Raw genomic sequence first — 13,259 nt, forward strand, 5'->3', positions numbered from 1 at the left:
CGCTAATCAATCAATATATCAATTGATATCGTTATGCACAGTGCTCCTAGGGCGTTTATCGTCGCTCTTTGGGTGGCTGCCTCTGTCATGCGGCAATGGAGCATTTAAGCAGTCGTTTGGACTGATTTCTCGCCACGAATCACGAATCCGCCCACACTACGCGCTCTAATGAAGGCCATTAATTGTGTTTGGTGCTGGGATCACCCAGTATCTTCTGATTCACCAAACGACGTGGCATTGTGGCATTATTTTGAATAGCTTTGTCACGAACGGGGCGCTGGGTAATATGGTTTGTGTCTGTACAACGTGGCGGATGATTAATGTGCCTGGGCCAGTCTTTGTCTCTTGTCTGTTGTTTGCTGTCTTTGGCTTTTTCCAGCATCATAATCGTACTTGTGTAGAAACGAAAGAAGCTCGACGTTGGAGACACACATGCAGCTCAACACACGAGTGTGTACACACTCAGCAGACATTACGCATACGCACTGTTGGCACTTCCAAATAGGAATTTTCGAACTTCGAATTTTTCGCTACAACTTAACTCGTATTATTCTATTTGCAGGCCGCCTCGCCGCGATGGGAGCCCCAGATCGCCGTTCTCTGTGAGGCCGGACAAGTCTATCAGCCGCAATATCTTTCCGAGGAGGGACGCTGGGTGACGGACCTCAGCAAGAAGACAACCGGGCCCACATGTTTGCGTGATAAAATGGATTTGCTCGATTACTGCAAGAAGGTGAGTTTGTGCCCTCCTTATCGGCGGCTTGTGGCCAGAGGCCATGACAGATGACTATTTCCATTGCACTCCGCATATGGAAAACTTACTCGGCGGCTACTTGCCTCGTACGGATTGCGCATACGCCATGTGGTCAAGTGTGGGTGCGGCGGCAAAATGTAATTTAATGGCCTGGCCAACGCTACAGAAGCGGGGGAAATACTGGGTGGCTTTAAAGGCCCTCCCAGGGAGGGAAAACCAATAAATCAAAAGCAGCCACCAATCGGGGGAAAAGCGGGGGAAAAGCGGGGGAAAAGCGGGGGAAAAGCGAGGGAAAAGGGAGCCAGCACTGAGTGGTCCTACTATATGGCATCAACAATTTAATTTGCGCTGCGTTGAAAGCGTTTACATTGACACAACATTAAACGACACTTAATTAATTTTCCATTAATTTTCGTTTTTGCATTTTGCGGGACTTCTTCCCGTTTTCCGTTTCCCGTTTCCCTTTTCCCGTTATCCGTTTTCCGCTTTCCATTTCCCAAGTAGCATGTGTGTGTGTGTATCCTGCATCGAAGCCGTGGCCTCCCCGTCATCGCTGTCATAAATTGGCATTCCGCAGTCAACATTTTGTCCTCCGTTCCATTTCCTGAACTTTTTAATTAAATTTTTCCTTGCGCAGACGATGGCTAATGTAATCTCAGTCTCCACCTTCACCTCCAGCTTCACCTCCTAACCTCCCAACCTCCTACTCCAACTCCATCTCCAACTCGATGGTGCTGCTACAGCATCACCAGCTACGCCAAATGCGGCGCAATATGTTGTTTGATAAATAGGATATGAATATGATAGTTGAACGAATGCATCCTGCGTTGTCGCAGGACAATTGCCATCACATCCAAGCTACAAGCGGTCCGCGGACCTCGTGGGCAAGGATTACATGCCCATGGCCCCCAAGATGCCACCTGTGCTCAGTGGCCGATCAATGCTGGGCTTCGAATGAGCACATGAGTTCGGTATGTGGTTTAAGGGCAGGTCGGTGGGGTCAGGTCAGGTCAGGTCAGGTTGGGTCGGGTTGGTTTGGGTCAGGTTGGGAGCCAGTCCCCAGGGCGTCATCCATTGCCACTCATCGGCGGCGTCATTACGATCATCTGTATGCAAATAATGAGCGCGGCAAGCTGTCAAAACTGTCGCATTTGATTCTGACATGCAAATTTCGCACCCACACCCACTTCCATTCCCCTGGCAGGATTCTGATTTGAGTCCTCGCCTGTCGCCTGCAGTTGCTGTATTGGTGTTGGTGTTGCCACAACGTACATCGAAATAACAGGCACAAGCGACCCGTGTATAATATGTATAATGCATGTAAATGACAAATATTGTATTGGTTTTTTCATTTGGAGTTCCTTCCATTCCATTTCAATGCAATCGCTTTTTCTTTGGCTGGCTTTTTATTGTCCTTGGTCGCGTTGATATTATTTTTGTATTTTGTGTAATTCTCGACGGCGCATTTGTTCGATGTTGCCGCTGTCTGTTGTATCTGTTGTACATATCTCTGCTGCCTCTCGCATATTTTATAATTATGATAATTTATTTATCGTGCTTAATTTACGTCGGTGGCAATGTTTTGCCATGTTTCTGCCCCCGTTCACGCCGCAGGCTTCGCCGAGAATGAAATCCAATAAAATCGCAATTAAGCTGGAGAGCTGGAGAGCTGGAAAGCCCGCAGCCATCGAATCGAATGTGTTCCTGGAAGGACTGTCCAGGATTGATGGCTTTAATATGGGCTCAGCCTGGTTCTAATGTCCGCTGTGTATCCTGTGATCCTGGATCGTACTTTCGCCGCTTCGAGGAGGTTAACTATGTAAATCCTCGAAGTCGATCCCTTTGTGTGGAAGCTCGGGTCCTGGGCACCGCAAGTCGAGTGCGCAGTGCTGCAAAATGGGGGGAACAGAGTGGCGAGTGGCGGTGAGTGGCCAAAAAGGGGAGCTGACCAAGCCCACCTTGCGCTCCAGCTGCACACAATCCGCCCCCGTCCTGCTTTTCGCCACTGCTGGTGGCATGAGAGGCCTTCAAAGCCTCAGACCTTCAGCGCCAGCCACTACTGGAGTGGAGCTACGGGGCGGAGTCCGTACTGCCCCTTAGTGGCCCCAGTGGTGGAAGGTGGTGGTGGTGGAAGGTCGCCGGAAGTTGCACCTTAAACATTTTCGGCCCGGCCATTTTGGCTGTTTGCAGGCGGTTTTGCACTCGCTCCGCAAATAAATCACGCCAGCACTTTTTCAATCGGCCCTGTGATTTGGTTTCACCTTGCCACTGCCACTGCCACTGCCGCGAAGAAATTAATTAAAAGCTTTCTGTTGTCCTTTGGCCCGGCTGCCCAAATGCTCAACTGGCCAACTGGCCAGCGTGTTTGTATCTGCTTATATAATTCTGTGTCGATTTGGTGCCAGCGATGGCGTCTTGTTTTGGTTCGCTTCATTTAGCCGCGACTGCCCGCTTTTCTCGCTCTGCAGCTTAAGCGGAAATTAATTCAAGCTGTGTTTGCTTGCAACATGCGGTGTCATGCTTAAAAATGTTGACCCATTCACCACAAAGCCGGGAGTCGTTTGCGCAAAGAAGATAATCCAGTACCCGCGCTGTTTGTTTGCCTGGGCTAATGAGTTCAATTACATGCGGATGCCACAATGCCACAATGCCACGATGCCACCCCATCCGCCTCGAGTGAAATAGTTGGCATCGTGGCCACACTCGTCGAAGCTCTGGGCTAATAATGATAAGTGCGACTTTTTGACGAGCGGCTGAAAGTTGCGATTAGCAAACATGAAGCGCCACTAAATCCAACTAACTACTTGTGACTGGCCACTGGACTCGGAACCAATAATGAGAAAGGCTTGTAATTGATTGAATGGCATCGACCGTGAGTGGCAGTGCGTTCCTTGCCCGCTGCCCAAGGAGCCTTCCCACCCCGCTCCTCTTCGTCTCCCTCTCCCACTCCCTCCGCCTCTGCCTCGTATTAATTTCGCCGCATCATCCTTCGCTGATCGCCCAATTAGGGGAAGTGTTCTCCGGTGTCCGCGCTACTCACGTGGCCCTCTTGAGTTTCAACTCAGCCGATTACAGGCCAACTTGCGCAAATTATGCGCCGTCAGTTGCTCACTTCCTCAGTTGCTCACTTCCTCAGTTGCTCACTTCCTCAGTTGCTCATTTCCTTAGTTCCTCAGTTGCATTAGGCTGGAGAGGGAAGGTTAAATATTCGAGTATTGAGTTCGCCTCTGACCTGAACGACCGTCTTTCCCAGCAAAAACTTCAGTCTAATATAATACCAATCCAATACCGCTGTCATTTCTGTCTATTGCTATGGAACAATACATGTAAACATGGATTCAACTGCAGATTCTTCAAGTGTCGTAGGTGGCACTTTGAAGTAAACACCGCATCGAGTCAATTACACAGCAGCTGTTGTTTGGGCGCCACGGCGCCGACTGAATTAGTTCGCGCATCACTGGAGCTTCAGAGCTTCAGAAGCACCCCGTGTAATTGCCAACCCATCTTCATCCGATTCGATTCGATTCGATTCGATCCAATCCGATCCGCACCCCCACCCGCCTATCGTCGGTGGCCTAATCCCGCGAGAATGCTGCTGACAGGTGAGCAGATGAGCAGATGAGCAGATGAACAGGTGAACAGCTGAACAGGTTGGCCACTCACCGTTAAAGGACACGAAGCGAACTATATTTACGAGACGCTTTATAACGGCCGCATTGAGAGCCACTGAGCTGGCAAAAAGCAGTTTAGTCGCTAAATAGTTTGCCCCGCATCACTCCCTCCCTCCCGCTCGCCAGCATCATCAGTCATGTGGCTAAGTATATACATAGTGGCGCATCATGCCACTGAATTACTGAAATACTGAAATAGACAACAAATGGGATCGGTTTGCAGCTAGGCCGCTGCCCTAAGTGCCTGCAAATTGCACTGGCTGGAGAGGATGGTGGAATGGGGCGAGTGCCTAACTCAATTGTTTGTAATGTTCCTGGACATTTAGAGTTAAATGCTTGCCTACACACAATGCCCATTAAAGGTGATGTATGAGCGCCCGGTCTGCGAGTCCTGCGCCCCCGGCCACTGCCACTGCCACTGCCACTGCCACTGCATTCGGGTAGGTGGGCTTATGCGGTGGTATGCGAGACCTGGAGGATTATGGTGCTGCACAAGTGGCCGCTCCATTCGGTGGCCAACCCGAAATGGGCATGTATAACAGCAGAGCTCGCACAACGGAAACCAAATCCCCATCGGCGTAGGATCAGCATCTGCTTGGCTCCAAATGGGGCTTCTGCATAAGTGCGTTTGATGAGGAGGCCTTGTGCCATTGTCACAATAAATACTAATGCTTTAAGTACCGTCTTCACTAGTCAGCTTGTCATTAGCCCTCAACCGTTGGGTGATTAGGTTGGCTTGTCCATCCAGCAGCCAAATGTAATTAAGGGTATCCTAAGTGCAGCGAATCGTAATGCCAGCACCATGTGTGTATACTCTAAATTCAGCGTGCACTTGGATGGCACCTTGGGTTTGGGAATTGCGTTTGCTGCTGGCTAAACGACTCAAAGGACCCGGCGACACAAAAGTTTGAGGTGAAACCCGAGTAAACGAAAAAGCCGCAAAAACAGTCCGGGGAACAATAACACAGCTCTTGGCCTTTCTGGCCTTTCTGGCCTTGTTGGCCCTGATGCCACCGTTGGTGTTTGTGCTTCAGTCCGCTGCCGTTCAACGGGGCGTATGGGAAATTATTTTTACAATTTCAATGTCAACATGATAGGCGAAGGCCGAGTGCCGAGCACCGAGTGCCGGAGCACAGCCATTGAAAGGCTGCGTTCCCAAGTTAACCAACACAAAAAATATATAGAGAACGCAATATGAGGGGAGCCAAACGGCGAGGGGAGCGAAAAGTACGTGAGGCTAAATAAGGAGAAAAAATTGCGTATCCGCCGCGTGGCCATGCTTCAGGTAGCTCTCTCGCAGCGGGACTGGACTGCAAGGCAACTGAATGAAATGAGAGCAGGGCGGACGGGGCAGGGATGCGAGAATGCAAATAGAAAGTTGCCACAAAATGATTTGCCACGGCACGTTCCGTGAGAGCCAAGAAGGGATTTCCCGAGCCCCAAACCGACGCCATAAAACCAGGTTGGCTGGGAACTGGGAACTGGAAGCACGAAACCCACGTCAGTCCAGCATTAAAAAATCATTTTCAATAAAGCGCTCCACTCGGTGAACCAGGTGTGCCAGGTGTGCCAGGTGTGCCGATTCACCCAAGCTTTCTGCATGCACCCCTTCACCCCTCGCCCCCTGATGGAAATGTTTAATATGAAACACTTACTTGCCACCAAGTTCGTCCGGCTTCGTCCTCTTACTGGATTTGTTTGGCTCGGACTTTGGCACAACCTTCATTGCCGGGGTGTAGGATGCCATCCTTTCCTGAAAGGAACAAGGAAGAAAACCAACGCTCATAATAGAATTAAAAAACAGCAGTGAAAAAAAGGGAAAAAAGGAACTCGGCAAATGATCGTGCGAATATTGCAACAGTAATTTGTGGCGCACGGTGCATGCCACATTGTGCGCTGCTCAAATTGGATATGCGATAAATAAACCAAATGTCTGCGGGCCACGAAACCTTCGCAGCAAAGCAGGCCAATAAAACAATGGTGGGAAATGCAATTCGCACAGCAAATTGGATAACAATATGTACTCGAAAGGGCTGTGCGGCGCAACCAATCGTTTAAACAATTAAAAACGCCAGCAACTTTTTCACTTGCCGTCCATAATGTTTTTTTTTTTCAACGAAATTGTTTATTTGGACTAGCGAGTTATTTGTAAGATGCATTTGTATACATTGTAATTCACTTAATTTACATAGTTATTGTAATGTAAACAACATTTCGTCCACCAATACTTATAATTCCCAATCAGTTCTGACTCAATCCTCATGGGATAGCAGCTTTGACAGCTCATAGATCAGTTGACCGGAAGTTATGATGTGATAGAAAAAGTAGGTGTTTGTGTGTCTGTGTGTGTGATAGTGGTTCCAGAGGCCTTGTGGGTATCCCGTCGTCATTCTGGATGCAGTGCATCATGGACCTGAGCTGGTATGTTCCACACTTAGAAGGTAGTTCATTAAATTATATATTTATGTTCACGTGCGCCTTGATGCAGGCTACATATTTATTCTCAAAACATATTTATTTAATAAACGTACATATTTCATGATAAAATGAAAATAAAATTATTCATCTAAACACATTGAAATTTTGGCGGAAATCGATTTTCTGTGTAAATAATTATCAGTTTTTTGATCACAGCATTCGAAATAGTGGTCCAAATATGGAATGGCATACCTCGTTGAGCTCGTTATTAAATTTCCTATCGAACTATGTTTTCAAAAAAAAAAAAATATTATTTTCACTTTTCTTCCAATTTTTGATGATGATTTTTTGCCAATAACCGCTTTTCTGTTATTTCGCGACTATAAATATCAGTATTTTGATCAGAACATTCGAAATATTGGTCCAAATATGGAATGGCAAACCCGTTGAGCTCGTAATTAAATTTCCTATCGAGCTGTGTTTTCAAAAAAAAATTCTATTTATTTTACATTTTTTGCAATTTTTGATGATACAAAAAATTACATTACAAAAAATGCGAAAATTTGGCAAAAAATTATTTTAACAGAGTCGGTCAAAAAGCGATTTGGTTGGTTAGTATTGGTAATTAGGAGTACAAAAATGTTATTCTTTTAACATCATGGCCATTTTTAGCCAAGTTATAACGAAAATACCAATCGTAAATGTTGAAATTTTCGCGAAAATCGATTTGCAATTTTTGATGACGAAAATGGTGAAAATTTGGCCAAATTGATTGTGCAATTGCAATTGCAGTGCAACTATAGGCTTTTTCAGAGGTTTAAAAGTTTAGAGGTTAGTTAGTGAAAGAGTTGCGCTGTTTAAGTGACCACATTCCGCATTTCAATGCCATTTCAAGTTCTCGGAAGTACAAAAGTAATTGAATTCGATTGGTTTTGCAAATCCCCATAGCTTATGTATGTACCATAATATGTCTTGTCTAAAAACGAATTCCAATAACCTGCGCAACCATTTGAAAAGAACTTATGGAAATGTAGTCTGCGATGTGGAAATGAATCCGAAGCGAAGGACGTCGATGGCGATGACAATACAGCCACACAGCCACACAGCCACTGTATGGGTGAAGAGGACCATTAATGTCCGCGCATTCAGGACCGCCTGGTTGCCTGGTTGCTCGGTTGCCTTGCTCAAGGATACTCGTGAAGCGTGGGGACGGCGACAATGTCCTGTGTCGTGTCCTGTGAGTCCTTAATGCCGTGCGTGGCTGTGTGTGTGCGTAATGACTGTGTGTGTAAAACAATGGCGAAATGTCAAGTTTAATTGTTTGTCTGTCATTAGCGAACATTCACTCACATGGACGCACTCACCCACCCACCCACTGGGGCGGTGCAGCGATGCATGGATTTTTTGCTCTCTCTGTTATTTCATACAATTAGGTTAGCTGTGTGTGTGTGTGGGTTTTGTGGGGAGGGTGGGGGGTAGGGGCTTGCCGAAACAAAAGAATCAAATGCTGTTACAATAACTTGCGCCGCGCTTATTTGCGGCAAACTCTCTCAAGCGAGCCACTTAAACAGCCTCACGCTCGGCTGAATATGTTTTGATTAAGCCAAGTATAACGAACACATTTCAGGCAGGACGCCGCACGAAACGAGTCCTGCGAAAGTGAGTCTCACTTTCTGCCTTCTGGCTGGGTTGCTGGTTGCTGGCTGCTGGCTGCTGGCTGCTGGCCGCTTTCATAGGTGTGTGTATCCATGGGCCTAGGGCTAGCTTATGCTCGTGTACTCCATCCACATCGAACGGTCTGGTCTGGTCTGGTCAGGCACTAGGCCATGAGAGTGACGTGCTGTTGTGGGAGGTCCCCAATGCCCCAATCCCATAGCCACACCCACACCCACACCCACACCCACACCCACCTCCGATGATGTGCGTTCCCTCACTTTTGGTTGCGGGAGGGTCCTTGGTCCTTGGTCCTTGGAGTCGCCATGGCTTCAATGGTGTCGCTGGCACGCACGCAACCTCCGAAACGAAACGAAACGAAAACACAACTGGGCGCACAGTGAATCCCCACGGGGACTCTTGCGGTCTCCTATTTCCTATGTCTCCTAGTTGGCCTGTTCCGATCTTCTGCCGTGGACTTTCGGCTTTCGGCTTTCGGCTTTCCAATCGATATCATCAGCGGCATCCTTCACAGAGGTTTCGTGTGAAACTTTCCCTTTAAGCGAACGCAAACTTTCCTAATTTCCAGTAATTTGAATAATCCCTCATTTCCTTACTTCCTACTCAGAGTGTATTCAATTTTACTGCTTGTGTGGTTCAAAGTCTCCGTACATACAGACATTGTGTGCCATTAGGGCTGGGATATCGGTAGCATGTGCAATGACCACAACAACACAAGGCCTGATGCCCGAGAATCGGTTTATTTCGTCCTCTTCCGCAGGCCCAGGAGTCCGGCAGTCGAGCAGTCCTTGGTCCTTGGTCCTTGGTCCTTGGGCCTTGGGCTTTCGGTTTTCAGTTTGGCTTGACATGCATCAGCATCATTATTTTGTGCTTTTAATGTTTTATTTAGCCTCGTTGCCGACAGCCATCGCAGCGCGGCCGAAAGGAGTGGTGCTGCAGAGGATTGCGGGTGTTCCAGGGTTCTGCTGATGGAGATGTGGATGTGGATGGCGATGGCGATGGGGTAATGGGGTCTGGTAATACCTGTGAGTGCGTGGGTGCTGTCTGACCGCCTGCGAGCACTGCCTACGTGCCGTTTGCACTGAATTCCCGCCACTCTCCTCGCCCCCCTTGCGCCCCCACTCTCTTATTCCTCGCAGTGTAGCCCTCGTTTTCCAACAGTCCGCCCACAGGAAGGCAACCATTTGCAACGGAGCACTCAAACAGCAGTTAAAAAGGCCTCATTTTCACGAGCTGTTGTGTGTGTGGCAGGAGTGGATGGAAGGGAGGAAGGGAGAAGGGAGGGAGGGAGGAGGTGAGTGGGGATCCAGAGATCCAGCAGAGTGTGTGCCACTCGGCACATAATTGTTTGAAACAAATGTAGTGCACACACTCACAGCGGCAGCACACACACTCACTCACTCGTGGGCACCCACACAGAGAAATCTGGGATATTTTATTAGGCCATTCAGTTAGTCAGTCATTTAGCCAGTCAATCAAGCTGGGCAGGCAATTAAACTTTCACTGCCCGCTGTCGGAAGCCAAAGGTAACATGGCTGCAAAGCGGGGGAAATAAACACATCAACTGCCGAACGAGCGCTGGGTTCATGGAGGCATCGGTATCGATATCCTTTCGCAGGACAACAGACGGGGGGGAAATCCTTTCAGATAGATGAAATTCATCAGAACCGCCGCCAGTTGAAACTTGATTAATAATAAATTGAACAGCTCGCGGAATTAAAACTCGCTGATTGAGGGAAACCAAATGAAGCCTTCTGTTTCTAGAATCTGAATCTGAATTTGACCAGTGAGTGAACTAACACGTCTGCTTTCCCATCAGGCCTACCCCAACCGGGACATAACCAACATCGTGGAGTCATCCCACTACCAGAAGATCGGCGGCTGGTGTCGCCAGGGGGCTCTGAATGCGGCCAAGTGCAAGGGATCCCACCGATGGATCAAGCCATTCCGCTGTCTCGGTAAGTATGCCAAACAGGTTACTCACCCCCATTCAAGAGGACCACCCAGATCTGAACTGATCCACTTTCCTCTGACTCTGCCTCTGCCTCTGCCTCTGCCTCCACCATCCTCCATGATCCACCATGCACCACCATCACCTACGACTCGATGACGTTTGGCTTCAGAAGGACCATTCCAATCGGACGCCCTGCTGGTTCCCGAGGGCTGCCTGTTCGACCACATCCACAACGCCTCCCGATGCTGGCCATTTGTGAGGTGGAACCAAACCGGAGCAGCCGCTTGCCAGGAGCGCGGCATGCAGATGCGCAGCTTCGCCATGCTCCTGCCCTGCGGCATCTCGGTCTTCTCCGGCGTGGAGTTCGTCTGCTGTCCCAAGCACTTCAAGAGTGAGTACTGACTGCATACAATAATTTAAAATCTAAATCCTTTGACCCCACCATCTCGCCTCCTAGCCGATGAAATCCATGTGAAGAAGACCGACTTGCCGGTGATGCCGGCGGCTCAGATCAACACCGCCAATGACGAGCTGGTAATGAATGACGAAGACGACAGCAACGACTCGAACTACTCCAAGGATGCCAATGAGGACGATCTGGACGATGAGGATGACTTGATGGGTGATGATGAGGAGGACGACATGGTAGCGGATGAGGCAGCGACCGCAGGCGGAAGCCCCAGCACCGGATCCTCCGGCGACTCGAACAGCGGATCTCTGGACGACATAAATGCGGAGTACGACAGCGGCGAGGAGGGCGACAACTACGAGGAGGACGGTGCTGGCTCCGAGAGCGAGGCTGAGGTCGAGGCCTCCTGGGATCAGAGCGGAGGAGCCAAGGTTGTGTCCCTGAAGGGCGATGCCTCGTCCGCGTCCCCGTCCAGTGCACCGGCAGCTTCTGTCCCCGAGAAGGCACCTATGAAGTCCGAATCGGTCACGAGCACTCCTCAGCTCTCCGCTTCTGCAGCCGCGTTCGTAGCTGCCAATTCTGGAAACTCGGGAGTAGGAACTGGAGCTGCAGTTGGAGCAGGAGCAGGAGCTGGAGCACCACCATCCACCGCACAACCCACTTCGGACCCCTACTTCACCCACTTTGATCCGCACTACGAGCACCAGAGCTACAAAGTAAGTCAGAAAGTAAGTGTTTACGTTGAGGGCGCAGGTTTATTTATCGATGCAACACAAAACGTATTCTAAACAAAGGAAGCCCAACAGCGCCTTGAGGAATCGCACCGCGAGAAGGTCACGCGCGTGATGAAGGACTGGTCCGATCTCGAGGAGAAGTACCAGGACATGCGCCTAGCGGACCCCAAGGCAGCCCAGTCCTTTAAGCAGCGGATGACGGCTCGCTTCCAGGTCAGTCATCCTCCGTGTGACGCACTCATCTCCATTCTCCATTCTCCCTTCTCCCCTCTCCATTCCCCCAATCCCAATCACAATCACCACCTCTTACTCTCACTCTCACTCTCACCGTCTCTACTCATCACTGTATCTTTGTCTCTGTATCTGTATCTGTATCTGTCTCGCACCGAACCCCCTCTCCGCCTCCCGCCACATCCTGTAGAATGTTTGATACATTTCAAAGCTATAACTCTATAACTCTGCATCTGAATGTGTGTGTATGTGTACGGAGAGCTTCACTTGGCAAGGGATTGATTCTGCTCCTTCAGTAATTGCTTGACTCGAAACGAGTTGCAGTTAATCTCACTAGTTAACGACAGAAGATCCACCTTTGCCACCTGAAGTCCCTTCAGTTATAGGCCTCATAAGAAGTGTTCAATCCATATCCACATGTAGTACGTTGCCCACTTGATATTTTAGTTTAGTCGTTTTCTGTTCGCTTTTAAGCTCACTATCATGCACCCCGTACGAGTATATCGTAATCGTGATTGTTTGTACTCTAGTAGCCATTATCGTAGCTCATTAATTCATATTTTCGCATCTGCTTTTGTTTGCTGCGCTGCGATATCCAGAAATGGTGGATGCCGAGATGGTAGAGCTCGCCATTTTCTGGGCATCGTTGGGCAGTGTTTTGTTCATTTGTGTATCCATATGTATGGCAAATGGGAGCGAAAGAGGCATCAGATTGTAATCACAACAGCATTAGGAATACCAGTAACAATAACGATAATGCTGCTCGAAATCGAAATCTAACCAGTTAACAAAGTACCACAGCATCAGCGAATCAATAGATCCAATACTCATACTACTAACATTGCAAGTGCTTTGTAGTCAAACTGATTGGCATATAAACTCACTAATAACTCGCCTAACTACACCTAGCCACAGCCCACAACCCCCTGAAGAACCTTAACTTAACGTATTCTTAGTTTTTCATTTGACTTCATTTGATTCCGGATATCCAAAGATCGATCACCGCAAACGGACACGAACGAATGACAGACATGCGACGCTTTCAGTTTGGTTGCTATTGCCGCAAATAAGTTGCATACAAGTACATGTACATATACCATATACCATATCCACCATATACTATGTATCATATCATATCGTATCATAATCATATACCAAATACCATAGACCCCGAAACCGAAACTGAAACAGAAACCCACTCAAAACCCGAACAGGACATTTTCGCTCCCTCATGGCAGCACTCACTAGTTACACCTATTAAAAGTAAACTGCAGACTGAACTCAAGACGCGCTACGCTTTCCCAGAACTGTGACCGCAATCCTTTGTCAATCCTTCCACGAGACGGTTACGAATCGAGGCAATTTTTTCGAAAACTTAAACGAGAATAACAAGAGTACCAAAATAACAAAGTAG

General features: G+C 48.4%; 2 protein-coding genes across 14 annotated transcripts in view; one reads left to right on the forward strand and one right to left on the reverse strand.

Annotated features, from left to right (window-relative positions):
* The window catches only part of LOC120455751 (amyloid-beta-like protein), a 41,211-nt gene that overhangs the window by 23,161 nt on the left and 4,791 nt on the right, over positions 1-13,259 (forward strand). For 5 of the 13 annotated variants that reach the window (XM_039642177.2, XM_039642175.2, XM_039642180.2 and 2 more), the window contains exons 3-7: positions 563-733; positions 10,337-10,475; positions 10,641-10,862; positions 10,929-11,608; positions 11,675-11,827. In XM_039642177.2, the coding sequence (XP_039498111.1) occupies positions 563-733; positions 10,337-10,475; positions 10,641-10,862; positions 10,929-11,608; positions 11,675-11,827 (1,365 nt within the window). The remainder of the gene's footprint in view (positions 1-562; positions 734-10,336; positions 10,476-10,640; positions 10,863-10,928; positions 11,609-11,674; positions 11,828-13,259) is intronic. The other 8 variants (XM_039642182.2, XM_039642188.2, XM_039642178.2 and 5 more) reach the window with 6 other exon arrangements.
* The window catches only part of LOC120455750 (cytospin-A), a 51,102-nt gene continuing 43,923 nt past the window's right edge, over positions 6,081-13,259 (reverse strand). The window contains exon 11 of the transcript XR_005616763.2: positions 6,081-6,178. The gene's annotated coding sequence lies outside the window, so the exon portion shown is untranslated. The remainder of the gene's footprint in view (positions 6,179-13,259) is intronic.

This window comes from Drosophila santomea, chromosome X (assembly GCF_016746245.2).
Source record: "Drosophila santomea strain STO CAGO 1482 chromosome X, Prin_Dsan_1.1, whole genome shotgun sequence".
NCBI lineage: Eukaryota > Metazoa > Arthropoda > Insecta > Diptera > Drosophilidae > Drosophila > Drosophila santomea.